We start from the raw sequence: 24,525 nt of genomic DNA on the forward strand, positions 1-24,525 counted from the left end.
TTTTCATCTGTGCCAGGTTGAGTGTCGAGCTTGCAACTTGGCCTCGTAAAATAAAACACTGTGCTGTGAGAAGGACGTCAGGGACCACTCACAGAATCTTTCCTTGGAACTTGGGAATCTTTCCTCGGAACTTGGGAATACTTGAAGGTGACATGAGAAAGCTTTGGTGAATATGTGCTTGGAGTTCGAGGAGGTCATTAATGAATACTTTGCTTCAGCAGAGAGAGAGACCTTCACAAATATGAGGCCAAAGTAGAAAAGGTTAATATGTTGGAACACGTTGAGGTTAGGGAAGAGGATATGTTAGAACATTTGAAAAGGAGTAGGATAAATAAATTTCCATGGCCAGAAGGAATATTCCCCAGGTTACTGTGGAAATTGAATGAAAAGACTGTTGTGCTGTTGGTGATGATCTTTGAATCCTCAATGACAGTTATAGTAGTAGTACTAGAAAATATGAGGATGGGCAATGTTATGCGTTTGTTCAAGAAAGGTAATAGGGATAATCTTGGATATTATAGACCAGTGAATCTTGCATCAGTGGTGGGCAAACTATCTGAGAAAATTCTGAGAAATTGGATTTGGAGAAGCATAGAGAGCAGTGGGTGTGGAACATATGGATATTAGTAAGGTTTTCAACTAGGTTCCTCATGTCAGGCTCATTTAGAAAAGTTATTCAGGAGGCATAAGATTGAGGGAAACTTGGCTGTATGATTTCAGAATTAGCTTTCTCAGAGAATACAGGGGATGGTAGTAGATGGAGCATATTCTGCTGGGAGGTCCACGACTAGTGGTGTTCCGCAAGGAGCTGTTCCAGAACCCCTACTCTTCATGAGTTTGATAAATATCTTCGAAGAGGAAGTGAAAGGCTGGGTTAAAAGTTTGCAGATGACATGAATGTTGGTGGTGTTGTGGATAGTACAGAAGGTTGTCGTATGTTAAATCGGAAATTGGCAGGATGCAGAGCTGGGCTGAGAAGTGGCAGATGGAGTTCAATCTAGATAATTGTGAGGTGATACACTTTGGAAGTCAAACGTGATGGCAAGTTAATGGCATGATTCTTAGCAGTGTGCAGGAGTGAAGGGATATGGAGGCCAAGACCATAGATACCTCAAAGTTGCTGCATGAGTTGATAGGGTGGCTAAGAAAGTATGTGGTGTGTTGGCCTTCATTTATTGGGGATTGAGTTTAAGAGCCACAAGATAATGCTGCAGCTCTATAAAACACCTCTGGTTAAACCACACTTGGAGTGGTATTCTGTCACCTCATTATTAGAAGGATGTGGAAGGTGAGAAGATTTACCAGGATGCTGCCTGGATAAAAAAACATGTCTTCTGAGGAAAGGTTGAGTGAGCTAGGGCTTTTCTCTTTGGCGTGAAGGACAATAAGAGGAGACTTGGAAGAAGCATATTAAATGATGAGAGGCAGAGATAGAATAGATTGCCAATGCCTTTTTCCCCAGGGTGGCACAGGTTATAATGAGAAGACATACCTTTAAGCTGATTGGAAGAAAGTTTGTGGGCGATGTCAGGTGTGGGTTCTTTTACACAGGGAGTGGTAAGTGCATGGAATGCATTTCCTGGGGAGGTGGTAAAGTCACTATTAACATTTAAGAGACTTAAATGACTTATAGCTAGGCACATGGATGAAAGAAAAATGGAAGACTATGTTGGAGGGAAGGGTTAGATTGATCTTGGAGTAGTTAAAAGGTTAAAAGGCAGGTATGACATCACGAGGCAAAGGGCCTTCACTGTATTGTACATTTCTATGCTCTATATTACAGCCTCATTAGTGACCCAGTCCTCCTTGCTTCTAAGTTCTACCCAGAATGGGATAATCTCACAGAACCATTATGTCTAAGTACTGGTAATATGTCCTTCCTTATCAAAAAAGCAACATGCCACCGTCTCTTACCTTCACTTCTGTCATGCCTGCAGCATCAATATCCGAGAATACTGAGCTGTTGGTCCTGCCCTTTTCTTAGCCATATTTCCTCTATGGCTGTGGCCCAGCACATGAGTGTCATTACAAAGAAGGCACAGCAACACCTTTACTTTCTTAGAAGTTTGTGAAGACTCAGCATGTCATCTAAAACGTTGGCAGACTTCTATTGATGCAGTGAAGAGTATATTGACTGGTTGCATCATGGCCTGGTATGGAAGCATTAATGCCCTTCAACAGACACATCCACAAAATACTGGATACGGCCCAGTCTATCACAGGTAAAGCCCTCCCAGCATGGAGCGCATCTAGAAGGAGCACCGTCACAGAAAAGTAGCACCATTCATCAAGGATCCCCACTATCCAGGCCATGCTCTCTTCTCACCGTTGCCATAAAGAAGGAGGTTCAAGAGCCTCAGGCCCACACCGCCATGTTCAGCAGCAGTTAGTATATCTCAACCATCAGTCTCCCAACCATTGTGGACAATTTCACTCATCCCAACACTGAACTGATTCCATATCCTATGGATTCACTCTCAAGGAAACTAAATATGTTCTCATAATATTAATTCATTATTATTTGTCTTTTGTTTCGCATTTACACAGTCTGATGTCTTTTTTACATTGTTTGTTTGTCTGTCTCTGTGTGTAGTTATTTATTGACTCTGTTGCGTTTCTTTGTATCTACCGTGAATGCCCACAAGAAAATGAATCTCAGTACATGGTGGCATATACTGTAGGTACTTTGCTAATAAATTTACTTTGAACTTTGAACATCTCATTCCTCAGGGCTAATCTATACTCCAACTTGATCTGTTTTACCAGTTAATCTTTGTGGATTATAACAAATGCAGTTTAAATGATTATTAATTTCTATTTATTTACTGTGCCCTTACCTATCCTTATTGCTAAACCTGCTCTTACTGATTACTGCTTTATCCTGTTCAGAGTCCCGTACCCTGCCAATCTAATATAAACTCTCATTTGTAGCATCAGCAAATTTTCCTGAAAGGATATTGGTCCCTCTCTTATTCAAGTACTGAACAGTCCAACCCTCTTGTACCGGTCTCCTCTACCCCAGAAAAGATCAGAAGACCTCACAACCGCCCCTCCACCAATTCCTCAGGCAAAAATTCATCTGCACTATCTTTATATTTCTGTCTTTGCCGGCACATAGTAGCAGGAGAGAGCTAGAGATCAGTACCCATAAGGCCCTGCTTCTTAACTCCCTACCTAACTCATTTGGTAGAACCACATCCATTGTTCTACCCCCATCATTTGAACCAACATGTACAACAACCTCAGGTTGTTCATCATTCCACTCAAGAATTTTCTGCAGCTGTTTAGAGACATCCTTGACCCTTGAGGCAACCCATCACTTTGCCATCTCTTCTGCAGTCAAAGGACCTCTGTCTGTCCTCCTCATTGTTTGTCTTCACCCTTTCCCTCTGAGCCTCAGAGCAAGTCACAGTGCCACAGACCTGACTACTGCTGCTAACACCTGAATGGACATCACACTCAACCAGTCACTAAGGGGACTACCAGATGGGAATTCTGCAATGACCGTCTATTCACCATACTTTTCCTGGTGGATACCCATCTACCTGAAGCCTGTACCTCAGGTGTAACCACCTCAGTAAAATTCTCATTTGTGAACTCTTCAGCTTCCCAGATGATCCCAAGTCCATCCAAACTCTTCTGCGGTTCCTTGACCCAGTTTGTCAGGAGCTGCCTCTGGTTGCACTTCCCATAGACATAGTCATCAGGGAAACTGTGAGCTTCGCTGACTTGGCATAACTTGCAGCAGAAGCATTCCACTGCCCTAACTACCAAAATGGCTGCACTGAATCCAGCACTAGAATCAAAAGGAAAATAACAACCTTATCTGTTCTTACCTCTGACTCCACACCAAAGTATTTTTAAAGATAAACATAAAACAGAACAGCTTAGTACAACGAGGAAATCTGCAGATGCTGGAAATTCAAGCAACACACACAAAATGTTGGAGATGCTGCATGGCCTGCTGCATTCCACCAGCACTTTGTGAGCACAGTACAAGCCTTTCAGCCCACGATGTTATGCCAATCCTCTAACTTACTCTAAGAACAATATAACACTTCCCTCCCACATAATCCTCCATTTTTCTTTCATCCATTTGCCTATTTAAGAATGTCTTAAATGTCCCCAAAGCATCTGCCACTACCCCTTGCTTAAGGTAAAGAAGACGTTAGGAGATAGTTTGAGACAGAAAAGCTAAAATCAGTATTACAATGGAGTTAAGGGAACTACAGTGGCACAAGAAATGAGCTGGACAAAATGGATTGGAAGGGGTCTCTGGCAGGGATGATGACATATTTGATCGCCTTGGGTCTGTACCTGCTGGGCTCTAGAAGAATAGGAATAGGTGGGGAATCTTATTGAACCCATCCAATATTGAAAGGCCTAGATAGAGTGGATCAGTTGAGGATATTTCCTATTGTGGGAGAGGCTATAACCAGTGCGTACAGCTTCAGAATAGAAGTACATCCTTTAGAACAGTGATGAAAAGAATTTCTTGAGCCAGAATGTGATGAATCAGTGGAATTCATTGCCACAAACAACTGTGGGGACCAAGTGAGTTAAGGTGGAGCTTGATAGTTTCTTGATCAGTGGGGGTGCCAGGGTTAGGTGGGGAAAGCAGGAGTGTGGAGTTGAGAACGGTAACAGATCACCCAGAACGGAATGGAGGACAGACATAATGTGCCAAATGGTCTTATGGCCTATTGGGTTGATGGGCCTTTATGTGAACTGTATTGTTGTATGACTCTATGACAATGCTGTAACTGTAAACTGTTCTTTCTCCACAGGTACAATAGTTCCCATCTCTGCACCTTGGGCAATTAGAGCCCCATTTGAAGATGGTATTATAAAACCTCAATTTTCGGTCTTCGTTTCATTGCCACTTGAAATCCAAACTCCACCTCTCCCAAAAGATCCGTCAGTTCAAGTAATCAATACTCCTCTATTAAACACTTATGAGAGGTAAGATCTGTTGTTGTTGAAGCATTTGTGCATTGTTTTCCTGGGAGCAGTACACTCAGAAGTGGTCAGACCACGGTGAGCAAGCTGGTCACACGGGTAGAGATCTTGACCGGTACTAACAGTGTTAGAATGATCGGTGCATCTCTCATAACCTACACTTCCATTTCTGAGGCCATGGCTGCTCTCCACACTGACAGCTTCAGGTGGGGCATGGATGTCACTGACACATGAGATCACCTGACATCATCCCGCAATAAAGATTCTGTAGTTGTTAAATGATGTTGCTGTAATTCCTCTCAGATTGTCCTATTAGTTTTGAGGCCCTTGTAGATGCAAACACTAATTGGATTGTTGCTTTTCAGAAATTGTCACATTAACCACAGTGAATAAATATAGCTAAACACTTTATTTCATCTTCATCTTATCTAAATAAAACATTATTTCATTGACAATCAATAACGCAAGGAACACTGCCTTTAGGGCAAGAAAAAGATTTAAAGTAACAGGTTGGAGACTTTATTAGAACTGAGAAAGTGAGAAAGCAAATTTCAGAAGCAAAGAGTGTTGTGGAGCGTGATAAGTGGAAGGAAAGGGAATTCCTCTGATGGGGTGGAATGATGTTGACGTTAAAGGGCTGCGAAGTTTCCTTGATTGTGTAATGTGTTGTTAACATTGTACAATCTGGGTAATGCTGTATAGTCTGACACACTGGTATCCCCCATAGACCAAAGCTAATTGCCTCAAACCTGCCGACAAGTACAATACTCAATTCCTTTTTTCAGAGAGTGAATATAAGTTCAGAAAGATTCAATCAAACCACCCAATCAGTGAACATCAGGCCATGGTCTCCCATACAATCATAGACCTCTTTTCCTCAAGAGATATTCTTGCCACAACTTCCAACCTTGCAGTGTCCCAACCTTGCAGAGTGCCCTTCCACCTGCTACCAAAGATCCACAAGCATAATGTCCGAGATCCACTGCTTCAGTCTTGTCTTACCTCAACTTGCTTCTTCCTACCTTGAGACCAATTCCTCTCCCCTGGTCTAGTCCCTTCCCACTTGAATCTCTGAAACTTTGGAATACTCTGCTACCTCAACAGTTTCCAATTTCATGGCTCTAACTGGTTCATCTACATCAGGGATATACATTCCCTTTACTTCTCCACCCCACATTAGGAGGTTCTGATCATCCTCCTTTACCTCCTCCAACAGATGCGCAAACAGTTCCCCTCCAACAACACATTCACTGCCCAAACCTGTCTTCACATTCAACAATCTTTCTATCAGCTCCACTCACTGTCTCCAGATCAAATGTTTACCAATCAGCAATCACACACTGCCCAAGCTGTGACTGCTTCGAGAATTTCATCCCTGTTGCAGCCAATTTCCACTCTGCTCTCCCTGTCCATCTCTGACTCCTCTCTTCCTGTTCTGGATCTCTCTGTCTCCATTGCGGGGAATGGGCTCGCCATTGACACCTACTACAAACCACAGGCACCAGCAACTACCCTGTTTATAGTTCTCTAAACCCTGTTGCCTGTAAAGACTCCATTCCATTCTCCCAATCTCCACGCCATGCCTTCCTGTCTAATACTGTGGACAGAGCTCTTACCACATCACATTTTTCAGCCCTTGTTCCCGGCTTTCAATGCCTCGGTGCTTTCTTAGACACCCCATAAATACTGTCAGTGAAACTGCTTCCACCAGTCTCTTCGGCAATGTATTGCAGGTAGTAGGTTTTACACTCTCTGAGTAGATAACAACTCCCTCAGATCCCATCTAAATCTTTTACTCCTTAGCCTATATATACGTCCTCTAATTTTATCACATCCCCTCAGATCCTCAACACCCCCACCAAACAGTAGAAAATATAGCTGCACTATTATATCAATACTCCACATAGTTTTATATACAGATCCTCTTCAAGTTATAGTAGAATTGTTTCTCACCAGAACAGTTCACAAGTTGGAACTATAGCTTTGAACTGAGTTTCCACAAGGCAGAAAGTGCTCGCCGAGATGTGTTCTCCCATAGAAAAGGTCAGAAGCAGTTTAAATTTCATTTTCCCATTCCTAATAATAAAGCTGATATTACCTAATCTATCTCGAGCCTATCTGCTGGGGAAGACATATATAAAGAATTATAAGGGATATAGATAGGATAGGCTGCAGGAGTTTATTACCTTTGCCAGAGGTGAATAAATTTAGAAGGCATACATTTCAGTTAAAGGGTAAGAGATTGCAATGGAATCTGATGTGGAACATTTGATCAGCATGGCTCCAGATGGGATTCACAAAATGCTTGCTTGCTAAGATGTGTTCTTTTTAGTTTTGATGTCGCAAAATTCCATCCAGTGTCAAGAAGTCCACTTCTACCCTGCATCAGCTGAGAAATCCATCCTGCAGATTTCCCAAATAGGCTGTACATAATTCAAAATTCATTAGTTGAGAATGATTACCCATATGAACCCTTGTCCTCCTCTTGAAGGAAGACAGGCCTACGTTTTCCTGCATCTCCTCATAAATGATACATCCCCACACAGGCCCTCTCTACTTTGCAGCCGCTCGAGCACTATCACATTATTCCCAGGTGCCAAGGTGTCCACATTCTAACGTATGTTCGTTCCTCCCTTCCACTAGCTCCAACAGCATTCTCACGTTCCTTCACAGTTTCTTACAGCATTTTGAAGGGATTGCCCCATTCTCAACTCACAGGTCTGCACTCCCATCCCTGCCTACTGCTGCTCATGTCTGACAATTTCCCATCCAACTACAGGAGGTGTAACACTTCTCCTTTCATCTCTTCCCTTCCCTTCGTCCAAGGACCCAAACAGCCTTCCGACAAAGGGCAATAATGCACTTGCACTTCTCCCAATCGAGTGTACTACACTTGGTGTTCACAATGTGGCTTCCTCACCACTGCAATAACCAAGCACACACTGGATGCAAACTTTGTGCAACACTTGAGCAAAGGATCCTGTCACGAGTCCTACACCAAGTAACTCCCAACAGAGGGCAGCAGTCATGCACAGGAAGGAGGTTTTGAACATTGTACTCTTGGAGTTCATCTGTCTCCGGGGAGGATGATGGGGAGAGGGGGTAGAGGGGGGAGAGGGAGGAGAGAAAGAAGGAAAAAAATGAATTCAGAGCCTCCAAATAGGGAGCGATCTCTGCTTCTTATTGTCTGGTATGACTGTGATACAAGCCCAGAATGGGTATTGCAACTTGAACAAATAGGAAAGAGTTCATTTAATTTAATGTTATTATTTTTCAATATTTATTCTGAATTAGTTACTTTGTGACTGAGAAGGAAAATGAAGACTATGGAAGACTTGCTAATGAACTCAAGGAGAAACTGGAAAACGACCACCGTTCTTTTGACCACAGTAGTATTTTCATTACTTGGTTCAACAAAGCTGGACACGTGAAACTGACTTTTCTCAAGAAATGAAACAGAATTGTTCTCTCAGAGGCTCTAATACTTATAGATTTCAAACAGTGAGATGTGCTCAACTCTGTTATCACCTTTAGTAGTTTCCTTCCTGGAATAACATGCATTTCGGTGGCATAATGAAGTAAAATATCTCAGAGTGATTTATACACATTAGATTTAATTCTGCATGTCTGCCATTTTGGGGCTTTCAACAAGCCTTGTGCGCTCTCATGGCAATTGTCAGTTCCTACATCCCACACAGATGCCTGCAAGTACAGGGAACTCACACTTCACTCACAATTAACTAGCTGAAACATATAAACATAGAAAATCTACCACACAATACAGGCCCTTTGGCCCACAAAGCTATGCCGGACATGTCCTGACTTTAGAAATTACCTAGGGATACCCATAGCCCTCTATTTTTCTAAGCTCCATGTACCAATCCAGGAGTCTCTTAAAAGACCCTTTTGTATCCGCCTCCACCACTGTTGCTGGCAGCCCATTCCACGCACTCACCACCCTCTGCATAAAAAAACTTACCCCTGTCATCTCCTCGGTACTGACTTCCAAGCACCTTAAAACTGTGCCCTCTTGTGTTAGCCATTTCAGCCCTGGGAAAAAGCCTCTGACTATCCACATGATCAATGCCTCTCATCATCAAACCAAGTGTCCAAGGTGAGGCTTTCTTTCCCTTTCATTCATTGTATTTTGCATTCACTGCAAATTACAACTAATCATTCTGATGAATAATTCAGTCATTCTAACGAATTATTCCCACCGAAGGTCCCTACTGATTGTCTAGTGCCCAATAGTCCTGGTAGTGGAGCTGTGTCTCCATGTCACTCCCTGGATGAAATATGTTGGGGAATCACATGGTCTTCCACCCTCACCTTAACCACACATTCGGCTTTGATACTGACAGATCCAAATGTTCTAGATAGAGGAGGCTGCCGGTCTATTTAATATTGTTAATAATTAACTGCCCTCTGAATTCCAAGTAATTTCCTAGTATCCAGGGACCTATCAGTTGTGCTGAGAAACTATACTGGACAGTAAGAGAGAAACACTTACGCAGCCAATAATAGGAAGCTCCATATTTAAATTTTGCTGGTGAGAAACCAGGGAATCTGAAGAGAGAGCTATCAAGGCAGAAATATTTGTTCAAAGTCTCCACACTGCACAGTTGTATATGGTTGGGTGTCTCCTCTGGGGAACAGCATTGATCACTCTGAGAATTTCCCTTTCCTTCTTAAATAATTTGAGTACTTATTGAGACTGAGGTTGTTCTGAACACAGATACAGTGACATTCTATCTTCACAATGGGACAGATTCTCTGTGTGTTCACCAAGCAGAAATCAAAAATATGAAAAGAGCTGACAGGAAATGGGAAGTGCTGGGTGCACTGAGCACTGAGGTTGTGCTGGCTGAAATCCTGGAGGTGTCAAATGCGGGACTATAGGTCTCACTCAGAGCTGGTTCCAGGTTGAAATATAAAATTGTAAGTTAACGCTTAAACTGTCAAGTCTGTATTTAAACCATTCATAATCTATCATCGTTGTTAGCACTTCATCTTCCTCATTCACTTTGCTGTCCGTTGAAATATAATGGAATAGAATGTGTGAAAGACTGGGTGTTGCAGATCAACTCATTTGGGAGAGAGGCCTGTTCATGGACAATTGCTGCTGTTAACAGGACAACCTTTCAGATGCCCTTAGGAAGCTAATAATCAATTGTTTTTAGAGTCTTAGTGTTTTGCTTTGCATCTTGCTGGGAATGTGTTCTCACTGTGAAATAAAGAGGTGATGCATCACAACACTTGGTCTCCATTTCAATTCTTACTCAGAAACAGAACTGGTCATTGGTCATATCAGTATATCACAGTTAGCAGCTGGCAGTGCAGGGAAGAGACATGATATGAAACACAATTGAGGAGATACATAATAATGTTAGACTCTACTGCATGACTGGTGTACAAATGTCAGTAAGTTTACAAAACTCTTTGGTTTTGTAGACAGCTTAGTGAGATCATACCTCAAATACAGTAACTGAAAACAAAAAAAAGTATTGTTTTCATGAAAGATCTACGGAAAATAATGGAGATACTAAAATACCTAATGCACGTTCCAAACTGGCAGTGGCCTTACGAGAAAGGAGGACCTTCTGTTGGAGAATGAGGCAGTCCAAGTGGCAGGAGTGTCAGTGGGGATCACTCTCAGACCAGTAACCATAATTCTATTAGTTTTTAAATCCTCATAAGGACGAATGTAGTCATCTACAGTGTATGTGGAGCTACTAGGGACAGGTGAGGTCTTAAGTTAATAGTTCATACCTGTATTTTCTGTGGAAAAGGACACAGAAGCTAAGGAATTAAAGGAATGAATAGGATGTCTTGGAACTTATCTACATTACAAAAAAGTAGATGCTGGTGATCTTAAATTTGAAGGCATTAGATGTGGACTTGCAAAGGTTGACTTGCAGAGACTGTTTGCAGGGACAGCTGGCAGGTGGAAGACTTTTAAAAGTGAGATATGAAAATTTCAAGACAGCATGAGCACCGATTTGAGAGAAATGCAAATTTGGCAAAGAGCCCCATTTAAACTAAAGCTCTTGTCAGGAATAAAAGAATATGACACATATAGGCAGCTATATAGGGTCGAGTGAAGGCGTTGAGAGGTACAAGAGATTGATGACTTCCCTAGTGAGGAATATCAGTAGGGCTTAAAGAGATCATGAGGTAACTCTGGCAGTTAACATAAAGAGGAATCCTAAGAGTTTCCATAAGAATACTAAATGCCAAAGAGTAACTCGTGGGAGAATAGGTCATCATAGTCAATGTGGTTATCTATATGTGGAGCCACCAAGGATGGATGAGATCTTAATTTAATAATTCTTACCTGTATTTACCATGAAAAATTGCATGGAAGCCAAGGAGTTAAGGAATATGGAAAAGAATGCTTTGGAACATATCCACCTTACAGAAAGCAGGTGCTGGCAATCTTAAATTGAAGAATGGGGAAAAAAAGCTTAACAACTAACATTTTCCATTATGGCTTTCCAACTGGCAGGTATGTGGGTGGGAAGTCGGTCAATCGGGAGGGCACGAACGGCCGGTGGGATACTGGAGCGAATTCTCGGGCCCAGACACAGGCAGATGCTGAAGAACTGGATTCCAACTATCACTACATGGGGAGCTGTGGCTGGTGTATGGCTGGTCTACGCTACAGATTGGAAAGCTGTAGTTAGCCATATTCCATACATAAAAGGAAAATTCAAGAGTGATTGAAGATTATTGACGGATTTAAGGGAATAATCTGACCAAGGCTGATCGTGTGCAGTTTTGGTCACCAAGATACAGGAAGGATATTAATAAGATTGAAAAAGTGCAGAGAAGGTTAACCAGGATGTTGCCAGCTCTTGAGAAACTGAGTTACAGAGAAAGGTTGAATAGGTTAGGACTTTATTCCCTGGAGTGTAGGAGAATGAGGGGTGATTTGACAGAGGTGTATAAAATTATGACGGGTATAGATAGAGTGAATGCAAGCAGGCTTTTTCCACTGAGGCTAGGGGAGAAAAAAACCAGAGGACATGGATTGAGTGTGAAGGGGGAAAAGTTTAAAGGGAACATTGGGGGCTTCTTCACACAGAGAGTGGTGGGAGTGTGGAATGAGCTGCCAGATGAAGTGGTAAATGCGGGGTCGCTTTTAACATTTAAGAGAAACTTGGACAGATACATGGATGAGAGGTGTATGGAGGGATATGGACCAGGTGCAGGACAGTGGGACTAGGCAGAAAAATGGTTCGGCACAGCCAAGGAGGGCCAAAAGGCCTGTTTCTGAGCTGTAATGTTCTACTGGAGTTAGTGTCACTGGATGATGAGAAAATAAAACCTAGGATCCAAATCAGTACATTCAAGATATCGCTTCTGTTACATCACAGTTCATTTATTTTCTCTCTCAACACCATTCTCCTACCCTCTCCCCGTAACCTTTGACACCCTCACTAATCAAGAACCTATCTATCACTACTTCAAATATACCCAATGAATTGGCCTCCACAGCTGCCTGTGGCAATGAATTTCCCCTCCCCCCTCTGGCTAAAGAAACTCGGCCTCATCTCAGTTTTAAAGGGATGTCTTTATACCCTGAGGTTGTGCCCTCTGATGCTGGACTCTCACACTATTAGAAATATCCTCTCCACATCGTTTCTATCCAGGCTTTTCAATATTCAGAAGTTTTCAAAGGGATACCTCCTCCTTCTTCCAAAGGTCAACGATTACAGGCCCAGAGCCATCAAATGCTCTTCATACAGCTCTTTCAATCTGGGGATCATTGTCGTAAACTTCATCTGGATTCTCTCCAATGTCAGCACATCCTTTCCCAGATATAGGGGCAAATCTGCTCACTGTACTCCAAATGCAGTCAGACCAATGCCCGATAAAACCTCGGAATTACATCCTAGCTTTTATGTTTTAGTCCTCTGGAAACAAACACTTTTACATTCTTTACTACCAACTCAACCTGCAAGTTAACCCTTGCAGGATCCTGTGCTAGGCTCCCAAGTCCATTTGTTCCCTGTTTAGAAAATAGTCTACACCTTTATTCCTTCTACCAATGTGCATGAGCATACATTTCTCTGCACTGTATTCTAACTGCCAGTTCTCTGCCTGTTATCCTCATCTGTCCAAGTTCTTCTGCAGACTCCGTGCTTCCTTAACACCACCTGCCCTTCCAATTATCTATATTTCACCTACAAACGTGGCCACAAAACGAATAATTCCATCGTCCAGATTATTAACATGCAATAGGAAAACGTGTGGATCCAATACCAACTCCTAGCAAGCACCACTGATCACTGACAGCCAACCAGAAAAGGCCCACTTTATTCCAGATGTACAAAAAAGCTGGATAAACTCAGCAGGTCGGGCAGCATCTGTTGGAAGAAGCAGTCAACTTTTCGGTTTGAGACCCTTTGTCAGGTCCTTTGTGAGTTCGTACTGCCCGACCTGCTGAGTTCATCCAGCTTTTGTACGTCTTGATTTGACCACAACATCTGCAGTGTACTTTGTGTTTGCCACTTTATTCCCACTCTTTGCCTCCTGCCAGTCAGCCAATATTCTGTCCGTGCTGGAGTCTTTCCTGTAATACCATGGGCCTTTTTTCTTGTTCAGCAGCCTCATGTGTAGCACCTTGTCAAAGGCTCCTGAAAATCAAAGTAAATGACATCTACTGACTCTCCCTGGTCAGACATGCTCTTTCTTCAAAGAAAGGGTCTTCTCTTCCTCCACCATCAACACTGCCCTCAACCGCATCTCTTCCATTTCGTGCAAGTCTACCCTCACCCCATCCTCCCGCCACCCCACCAGGGATAGAGTTCCTCTTGTCCTCACCTACCACCCAACTAGCCTCTGTGTCCAGCACATTATTCTCTATAACTTCCACTATCTCCACAGGATCCCACCACCAAGCATATCTTTCTCTTCCTCCCACTGTCTGCATTTCACAGGGATTGCTCCCTGCACAACTCCCGTTTCCATTTGTCCTTCCCCACTGATCTCACTCCTGGCACTTATCCTTGCAAGCAGAACAAGTGCTACACCCACCCCTACACATTCTCCCTCACTACAATTCAATATCCTAAACTGTCCTTCCAGGTGAGGTGACATTTCATCTGTGAGTTTATAGGGGTCATCTACTGTATCCGGTGCTCCCAGTTTGCCCTCCTGTATATCAAAGAGACCCGACGTAGATTGGGAGACCACTTCACTAAGCACCTACACTCCATCCGCCAGAAAAAGCAGGATCTCCTAGTGGCCACCCATTTTAATTCCACTTCCTATTCCCATTCCGACATGACAGTCCATGGTCTCCTCTACTGTCGCGATGAGGCCACACTGAAGTTGGAAGAGCAACACCTTATATTTTGTCTGTGTAGCCTCCACCCTGATGGCATGAACTCGGTAAAACCCCCTCAACCATTCCCCATTCCAATTTCCCTCTCTCACCTTATCTCCTTACCTACCCATTACTTCACTCTGGTGTTCCTCTCCCTTTTCTCTCTTCCATGACTTCCTATCTTCTCCTATCAGATTCCCCTTTCTCCAGCCCTGTATCTCTTTCACCAATCAACTTCCCAGCTCTTTATTTCATCCCTACCCATCTCCTCACCTTCTTATTTTGACTCCTCATAACTTTTTCTCCAGTCCTGATAAAGGGACTCAGCCCGAAACTTCAACTGAATGCTTTTCCATTGATGCTCCCTGCACTGCTGAGTTCCTCCAGCATTTTGTGTGCGTTGCTTCTAACATCTGCAGAACTTCTCTCCTTTCTCCCTGGTCTATCCTGCTTTTTGACAAAGTACTACATGGCAGGCTGATTTCGAAGAATATATCACATTAATTCAGGATGATACAGCCAAATAGAAACAAAACTGGCTTCATGGAAGAAGCAGAATGTTATTTTTCAAAACTGAGGCCATGACTAGCAGTGCACTGCAGGAGGGATCTTTGCTGCATCTACTTGTGCTTGTTATCTATATTAATGATCTGAATGACAATATTGTTAACATGGTTGATAAGTTTGCAGACAATCTTAATATTGGTGGTGTATGAGCAGTGAAGAGGTTTGAAAATAAATATGGACCAGCTTGGGAAGTGAGCCAGAGAATGGCAACTGGAATTTAACTCTGACAAGGCAAAGGTGTTGAACGTTGTTATGTTAAACTAGGGCAGGACTTACATAGACCATTGTACACCTCTGGAAAGTGTTGTATAATGGGAAACAGGTACATATTTCTCTGGAAATAGAAACACGGATAGACAGATTGATGAAGAAGACATATGGCGCTCTTACTTTCATTAGTAAGGCCATTGATTACAAGATTTGAGACATCATGTTACAGTCATGCAAGATGCTGGTTGGACCACACTTAGAATACTGGTGCACTTCTGGTCAGTAGGATATAAGAAGGATGTAATTAAGCTAGAAAGCATGCAGTAAAGATTCTTGAGGATGTTACTGGGACTGGAAGGTTTGACTTATAATGTGGGACTGGATAGGCTGGGACACTTCTCAGGAACATAGGAGGGTGAAGGGTGATCTTATAGAGGTTTATAAAATACACGAGGGGCATAGATAAGATGAGAGGTCAGTCGTGTTCTCAGGGACTGGGACCTAAAACTAAAAAACATAGGTTTATGGTGAGCAGAGAAAGATTAAAAATAGATCTGAGGGATATACAGCTCTCGTGACATGCTCAGGCAGTTCAATTCTTTGAGTTATTATACAGAAAGTTTGATGTTAATAACTCACCAGGGGTGATTGATAAGTTCGTGACCTAAGGTAGAAGGAGATAAGTTATTAACTTCAAACTTTCTGGATAATCACTCAAAGAGTTGAACTGCACGTGCATGTAACAAGAGCTGTATTACTCATCTCCTCCTACATTAGGCCACGAACTTATCAATCACCCATGCTGTGGACATTTTCTGGAGGTCCAAGATCCGTATGCTCCACGAACGCTGGACTAAGTGTGCAAATGTCGGAGGGGACTACGTTGAAATGTAAATGTGCCCTTTTCTAAAATTGACTCCTTCTAGCTTAGGCCACAAACTTATCAATTACCCCTCGTATATCAAAACTGTTGTGTAAGGTGATTGACATGGATGAGCAAAAGAAAGCCGCCACTCTTCCCAGCTTAATGGATGTTAAAATGTAGACTCTTGTGCAACATAGTAACTCCTGAAAAGCCAGCAAGCAAGATGTTCGACAAAATTGTTACAATTCTAAAATATCACTTGAGTCCTAAACTGCTGGTTCAAGTGGTGATGTTTAGATTTTACAGAAGGAACCAGACAAAGGGGGTAAGCATTTCTGAAATCATTGCAGAACTGTGCAAGCTTTCTCAATACTGTGACTTTGCAGATGGGCTTCCTGATTCAATAAGGGACAGGCTGGTGTGTGGTCTGCATAGTCAAAGCACTCAAATGAGGCTACTGTCAGAAAGAGACCTGATCTTAGAATGGGCATTGACCATTGCAATATTGGTAGGGACTGCAGCAAAGGAAGCAGCAGAACTAGAGAAAAAGAGGATAGAATGTGAAATGCGCAAGATGTCCCTGAACGGTGCAAAAAAACAAATATTTTATTGATGTGGCAGATCCTCCCATGATGCAAGTGACTGTTGGATCAAAGAAAAAGTTTACACAAAGTGTCACAGATAAGACCCTCTAGCATGTGAAAGGCAGACAAGCATAACTGAGTGAAAAGTTTCAAACACAAAACTAAGCAAATACATAAAGTACCCAAATGTGAAACAGAATCAGACAACACAGAGTCTGACAAAGGTGAACTGCCATGCTGAGAACTGCAGAGTATAGCTGAAGCAGATCACACAATCATCTGGGTCACAATAGAAGTGTCTGGTGTAAAACTGCAAATGGAGCTGGATACAGATTCAGCCTCGTCTCTAATTCCAGAGGCTGACTACAACAGACTGTTTTCTAAGATACTACCAGAGAAAACAGTGATGCTAAAGACCTACACAGGTGAAAAAGTGTCTCCCAAAGGCCAACTGAAAGTGAATGTGATCTATGGAAGCCAAACACAACAGTTACAGCTCGTGTCCCCACACTGCGCTGAACTAAAGATCTGTGGACGGACTTACTTTGTGGATTTCAGTTCAGAACATTATTTGCTTCCATTTATTGTTCACATGACTTTTTTTTTGCTTTGCACATTGGGTGTTTGACAGTTTTTTTTAATGAGTTCCTTTGGGATTTTTGGTTTTGTGGCTGCCTGTAAAGAGATGAATCTCAAGGTAGTAAAATGTATACATTCATTGATAATAAATGTACATTGAGAGAGGTACAGAGAGCTATGGTAGATGGAACGAGGCAGAATATAAGATCAATGTGGACTAAACAGCTTAAGAGCCGTTATCTGTGCCATATGGCTCTATGGCACAGTGACTTTATGACTATGAGAAGGCATACATTTAAGGTGCGAAGAGGAAGATTTAAAAGCAATGTGTGGGATAAGGATTAGACACTGAAAAAGGTAGGTGTCTGGTACTGGCTGCCATGTATAGGAGTGGAAGTCGATATCATTGTAGCATTTAAGAGGCTGTAAGACACAAGAGTTTGCAGGGAGTTTAGGAATGTGTACCTTTAAATGCCAAAGAGATTTAGTTTAATTCAGAATCATGAGTGTTACAGACATTAGGAATAGAAAGATCTGCTCCGAAACTGTACTGATCTTAATTCTATACTGGACCCACCTGACTGGCAGCCACTCTCTAAGAAAAGAGAAACACGATCATCGTTACCGCCAACAGGTCTCCCAGCTGTTGCCAGAGTGATAGCCATCATCAAAATTCTCCTTACCTGGTGCTTAACAGGATCCTTTTCCCCCCAATGGCTCAAGAACTGATCCCCAGATCCCAGTGCAGTTTCCACCCTTCAGGAAACAGTAGACACTGTGTGCTCCAAGCAAAAACTCTGGGAAAACTAGAAGCAATGAAAACAATGATATGGATAGCCTTCCTGACCTCATGAAAGCCTTTGACCCAGTCAAACATGAAGGACTTTGCTGCCTCCTTCTCAGATTCAACTATCCACAAAAATACATCTCCTTCTCGCATCAGTTTTGTGATTGGTCAGGGCATCAAGGGATTGGCGGGAAGGCAGGTGTATGGGGTTGAGTGGGATCCGGCAGAGCCATCAGCCATGATGGAAAGGTGGAGCAGATTTGATGGGCTGAATTGCCTAATTCTGCTCCTGTCTTATGGTCTAAGACTGTGATCTTAGTCAGTGGGTTTGCTACAGCCATAGTCCTACTGCTGACCGGAATAGAGCAAGATTGTAGTTTGCTCAGTCTGCTCATTGTTATCCCATATTCAGCTCCTTGCACCATCTATACTTGGCTTCTGTGTGCTCTGATTCTGCTATTGGACATGGGAACACATGGCCAGCCCATTGGTTCTAACTGAATGAACTTAGGTCCTCAGTGTTGACCTGTTTCTCCCAACCTCAGTGACATTTAATCAAGTGTCTCCACCCAAAGGGGGAAGCAGACAGAGAGAGCAGAGCACCCCTGTGGCCGTTCCCATCAACAATAAGTATACCGTTTTGGATACTGTTGGTCGGGATGACCTACCAGGAACAAGTTGCAGTGGTTGGACCCTCGACTAAGAAGGGGAGGAGGGAAGAAAAGAGAGCAGTAGTGATAGGGGAATCTATAGTCAGTGGGGTGGATAGGAGATTTTGTGGGGAAGATCGGGATGGTATGTTGCCTCACTGGTGCCGGGGTCCGGGACATCTCAGATCGGGTGCAGGTTATTCTCGAGAGGGAGGGCAAGAATCCAGATGTTGTGGTCCACGTAGGGACCAACGACGTGGGTAGGATGAGTGAGGGGGTCCTGCGTAGTGAGTTCAGGGAGTTAGGTGCAAAGCTGAAGGGCAGGACCTCCAGGGTAACAATCTCAGGATTGCTACCTGTGCCACGTGCGAGTGAGGCAAGGAACAGAAGGATTATACAGATTAATAAGTGGCTGAGAGGATGGTGCAGGAGGGAGGGCTTCAGGTTTTTAGATAATTGGGCTTTGTTCCAGGGAAGGTGGGATCTCTTCCGATGGGACGGTTTACAACTGAACTGGAGTGGTACTAACATTCTTGCAGGAAAATTTGCTAGTGCTTCTCGGGGGGGGGGGGGGTTAAACTAAATTTGCAGGGGGCGGGGATCCAGAATGGATGAGAGGATAGTGAGATGAAGAATAAAGGACAATTGGGGACTACACTGTTCCGGAATATTAAGTGTGTAGTAGAGAAAGGTGAGGCGGAACAAGTGATAAGTAGGACACATGTACAGAGGGATGGTCTGACGGAACATGGAGTTAAGTGTGCAGAAAGAATAAGTAAATTTAGGAAGGACAAGAAAATTCAAGGGCAAATATGCAGTGATTTAAACAGAGAGCGGAGAAATGGGCTAGAAATTCTATATCTGAATGCACAAAGTGTCAGAAATAAGGCAGATGAGCATGAAGCTCAGGTGCGAATGGGTAACTGTGATGTTGTTGGGATTACGGAGACATGGCTGCAGGGAGATCAGACCTGGGAAATGAATGTACAAGGGTATACGTGCTATTGTATGGACAGAAATGTGGGCAGAGGTGGTGGGGTGACCCTGTTGGTGAGGAATAGGATTCAGTCCTCTGCAAGGGGGGGCATAGGATCAGGAGAAGTAGAGTCTGTGTGGATAGAACTGAGGAACAGTAAGGGCAAGAAGACCCTAATGGGTGTTGTCGACAGGCCACCAAACAGTAGCATGTATATTGGATGCAAGGTGAATAGGGAGTTAATGTTGGCATGTGGCAAAGGTAATGTCTCAGTAGTTATGGGGGATTTCAACATGCAGGTGAACTGGGAGAATCAGGTTGGTGCTGGACCCCAGGATAGGGAGTTTGTGGAGTACCTGCAGGAGGAGTTCTTGGAACAGCTTGTATGAGAGCCAACCAGGGACAAGGCTATTCTGAATTTAGTGTTGTGTAATGAACAGGACTTGATAAGCGATCTTGAAGTAAAGGAGCTATTAGAAGGTAGTGACCATAATATGATAAGTTTTTATCTGCAATTTGAGAAGGATAAGGGCAGATCGGAGTTGTCAATGTTGCAGTTGAACAAAGAAGACTATGGAGCCATGAGGGAGGAGCTGGCCAAAGTTAAATGGACAGATATCCTAGCAGAAAAGACAGTGGAACAGCAATGGCAGGCATTCTTGGGAATAATAATCTCATTAATTTCTTCATATTCCCAAGCCAAGGTACAATCCTTTCTACAAATATTCAAAATTTCTCTTTTGGCTACAGCCGATTTTAATTGAGATGCAAGTAGTTTATTATTTTTTTCTACAAACATAAGAAATTGGCTCTTTAACTTAAGTAGATAACCTTCAATTGGATGAGTTAATAATAGGTTATATTGTGATGGAAGTTCCACCCTTTTTTTAAATAAGTCAATATTAGGGGAAGTCACGCAGATATTATCTAAATCTTTAATTTGTTTTGAAATTTTATCTAATTCTGCTTTAGTCTGTTTTTCAAGTTTAGTTGAATAAGAAATAATCTGGTCACGTAAAAATGCTTTGAATGTATCCCATATAATTAATTTGGACACACCCCCTATATCATTAAAAAGAAAAAAATCTTTTATCTGACTTTCAATAAAACCGATAAAATCTGAGTTTTGCAATAAAGTCTGAGACTTGCGCCATGGACGGGCAAAAATGACATCATCAAATTCAAAGGACAAACTCAAAGGCGCATGATCAGATATAACAATAGCATCATATTCACAGTTTTTAACATTAGGCAAAAGGCGGGGATCAATTATAACATAATCAATACACAAATATATTTTTTTGGCATTTGCAAGAAAGGAATATTCTCTGTTATCAGGGTGTAAATGCCTTCATAATTCGATCAACCCAAAATCTGTCAAAAAGAAGTTAATAACTGACACAGAACGATTTGGAAGTCGCTGATTAGTTGAGTTCTTGTCAATCATAGGATTTAAACAACAGTTAATATCCCCACCCATTATCAACATATATTCATTTAAATCCAGCAATAAAGCAAATACTTTTTTAAAAAAAAGAAGGATCATCTAAATTAGGACAATACAACTTTACCAAAACAACCTTTCTATTACAAATCACTCCTTACACAATTAAAAATCTACCATTAGAATCAAATGCAATATCCTCTTGAGTAAATATATTAGATTTAATAAAGATAGATACGCCTTTAGTTTTACTCTGAGAAGTAGCATGGAGCTGTAACACATTCCACCATCCAAGAAACCTATTTTGATCTCCCGCCCTGATATGCGTCTCCTGAGTGAAAATTATATCAGGTTGGAATCGATTATTAATTTTAAAAGTCTTTTTTCGTTTAATAGGATGATTCCAACTACGTACATTCCAACTTATTACATTAATCTGTTTAACTGCCATCCTATAATTTTATTCTAATTTACTTTATATGTGCGCAGAACACATACCAATACGGGATTATCAAAGATGGCGGTGATGAAGAATACTACCATATAGAAAACACACATGCTCTGCAACCACCCAATGGGAAAATACACCGAACTCTAAACCCACCCACCCTCCCAAAAGCCCGAAAAAAAGGCAAGCAAACTAAGATAGAATACAAAGCCATGGGCCGCTCAGTCGGTCTCCTCTCTCCCTCCTCCCAGCCAGTAAACAAAAAAATAAAATGAACTTGCAAGAAAGACAGTAACGTCTCAACAAAGGAGAGTGTTTACATTCCATCATGTATTAAACAAAAAAAGAACCAAAATAATATAACCTCTTAGAGAGAAAAACCAGCGCCATCTTAAGTTTAGCTTTAAATCTCTAAGAAAAGTTTAAAGTCGGTTATAGGACGCGATAATAAAACAGACTAAAAAAAGGTTAACTGAACTAAATTTATATATATTTAACTGAACTAAATTTACAAAAATATTAATTAGTAATATCATAAGTAACTAAGCCCTCCCAGATATATATATAAACAGAATCCCTATTAGTAGGAAAAAACTACCAATTAGCAAATTAGGAAACAACAAAAAGAAACATCAATCCAAATATTAGGTAAAAGGAACAAATCCATTTATTGTAGCGGTGTGCTACACGCAGCGCTAAAATTACAACACGGAGTCGGTAACTGCAGTCAAAGGAAAAAACTTTATTCGAAAACTTCAGCCTCACTTTTAAGCCTCTGTCAACCGGCCCCCCATGGCGCAGAGGCTCCAAAGCTCTGTGCTCGCAAACCCCCGTAGGCTATCTAATTGTGAGTCGGTTCGGATACGCTAGGAAATGGGTCGCCACATTATCCTCTTTTCTCAGTCAAATACCTAATTAGCCACTTAAACAGTCAAACTTGAACTGTAAATCTTCTCTCCAAAAAGAATCCAATGGGATGTAATGATGAGCAGGTTCTTTTTATCTTCTTTTATTAATCTCTCAATGAAATATCCAAATAGCCTTCATGTATCTTCATATATCTTCTTTTCGAAATGTGAATAATATACAGATAATTAAACAGCTTTTCAGATAGTTCATTCAGTAGTAACATCAGTGACAGTGACAGGTACAGCCTGACAAAATCCAGTGTGGCTTTTGGGTCAAAGAAAATGTGTGGAGAAGAATAAGGAGGAAAAACTTTAATTCTTGTCGGGTAACTCAAAGAGGGAAATAGTTTCTTATCATATGCTTGTTTCATTACCAAAACAAAGCTTGATCTTTGTTCCATTACTGCTTTCAGATAACCTTCATAAAAATGGAGCTCAGAGTCATTGAATCTGAAAACTCTTTGTTTTCTTGTCTGTTGCATTATTTGATCTTTAATTTTAAAGTGATGAAAACAAACCAGACTAAATCTTGGTCTGCTTGAATCTTTAAATTTCGAAGTAAACACTCAATATGCTCTTTCAAAAGCAGGTGGCTGTGATAAAATAGTCGGAAATAGATTATGAAAGAGCTTACCAAAGTAAAACGTTAAGTCTCCATTTTCAGCTCCTTCTTGCAATCCAACAATTCATATATTGTTTCGGCGAGACCTAGTTTCCAGGTCTATAGTCTTATTTTGATATTTTTCCAAACGGGTTATAGTTCCAGACAATTTTTGCTTAGTTAACTTCAATTCCTCTTCATGTTTAGTAACTTGAGATTCCACATCTTTAAGTAACTTCATTTCATTATTATTCATTTCCAGTTGATCTTTAATTGACCTGTTCTGATCTTGAATTGAATTCAGTGCCCGAACGATATCTTCAGCCCATGATGGCACTTCATCAGATCTTTCCTTCAGCATCTTTCCTTTTCCAATACTTTTGTCAATAGGTTCATGTGGATTCTTCCCAATTCTCATAGACATAGACATATTAATCCCCTTCAAGAATCAGCAATTAAAAATTTTAAATGCAAAATTTAAACTGGGGGGAGAGAGAAAAAAGTAAGAGCAGCACAAAATTACTGCTACTCAATCGACAGACAGAGGTGGTCTCGGTCACCAAATATTGACAATATTATTAGAGTGTTGGGAGCACTGTATTAATAAGGTCTTCAATTTTGGATGGATTTCCCAATGGGCAGAAAATCTTGTGTTGGTTAATGTGGAATATGATTCCCGTGTACCACATTCTGTCACCTCTCCATGGTATTAACCTTTGCCTGTGGTTGATTTGGGCCTTCAGGGAAAAATCAAGATGAGGAGTGATTGCTTATTCATAGCACAGGAAGTCTGGCAATATTACAAGCCAGATATTATGGATTCTTACATATCCACACAGAAGCTTCATTGGATCCAGTGACAGGTCGTTCTGGAGTTTCTGTTTATGTTCCAAAGTTTCAGGTGACTCTTCAGAAACAACTATCAGATAAAATATCACCTTTCATGTCTGAGTTGGTTGCTATAATTGTAGCCTTGGAATGGGTTGAAGAAGTATGCTTTGATTATGTACTTCTTTGCTCTTGTTCGATCTCAGACTTGACAGCTATTGAGATGGGTATTTCAAATTGTAGGCCAGACATTCTTCTTGAGATTGGACAGCCATTGAGGCTGCAGGGTCTGGGCTTGTGTATACATATCACACTGGCTCCTGTCCATGTTGCGGTTGAAGGAAATGAGGTGACAGACACTCTTGCCAAGCAATCACTTAAAATAAAGGCTATAAAAAAAGTGGTGCCTTTGCATAAAGGCGAGGTAAAAGCCATAATTATTAAATTCTATTCAATAACTGTGGCAACAAAGTTAGGATAAGAAAAAGAAAGAATGGGATTTATATAAAATCAGAGAACTCAACTGGGAGATGAGTTTAAAAGGAGTGACATATATATATATATATATATATATATATATATATATATATATAGATATATTGGACATACTAGGCTAACTAATTCCTTGTTCAGTATTAATATGCATGATACAGGCATTACTTGTCAAGAAAAGGTGCAGCCGATATTGTTCGAGTGCAGATCCTATGAGGTGCAAAGGAAGCATTTAATTACTAAATTGAGATCTTTGGGACAGACACTGTTTAACATTGAAAGTTTGTTAGGATATC

General features: G+C 41.5%; 1 protein-coding gene across 4 annotated transcripts in view; it reads left to right on the forward strand.

Annotated features, from left to right (window-relative positions):
* LOC132401031 (uncharacterized) overlaps positions 1-10,208 on the forward strand; it is a 53,023-nt gene extending 42,815 nt beyond the window's left edge. For 3 of the 4 annotated variants that reach the window (XM_059982787.1, XM_059982786.1, XM_059982785.1), the window contains 2 exons: positions 4,788-4,962; positions 8,254-10,207. In XM_059982787.1, the coding sequence (XP_059838770.1) occupies positions 4,788-4,962; positions 8,254-8,413 (335 nt within the window). In that variant the 3' untranslated portion in view covers positions 8,414-10,207. Of the gene's footprint in view, positions 1-4,787; positions 4,963-8,253 lie in introns of all 4 variants that reach the window. The other variant, XM_059982784.1, reaches the window with a different exon arrangement.
* Positions 10,209-24,525: the final 14,317 nt, after the last annotated feature.

Source organism: Hypanus sabinus, chromosome 10 (assembly GCF_030144855.1).
Source record: "Hypanus sabinus isolate sHypSab1 chromosome 10, sHypSab1.hap1, whole genome shotgun sequence".
In the NCBI taxonomy this organism is placed as follows: Eukaryota; Metazoa; Chordata; class Chondrichthyes; order Myliobatiformes; family Dasyatidae; genus Hypanus; species Hypanus sabinus.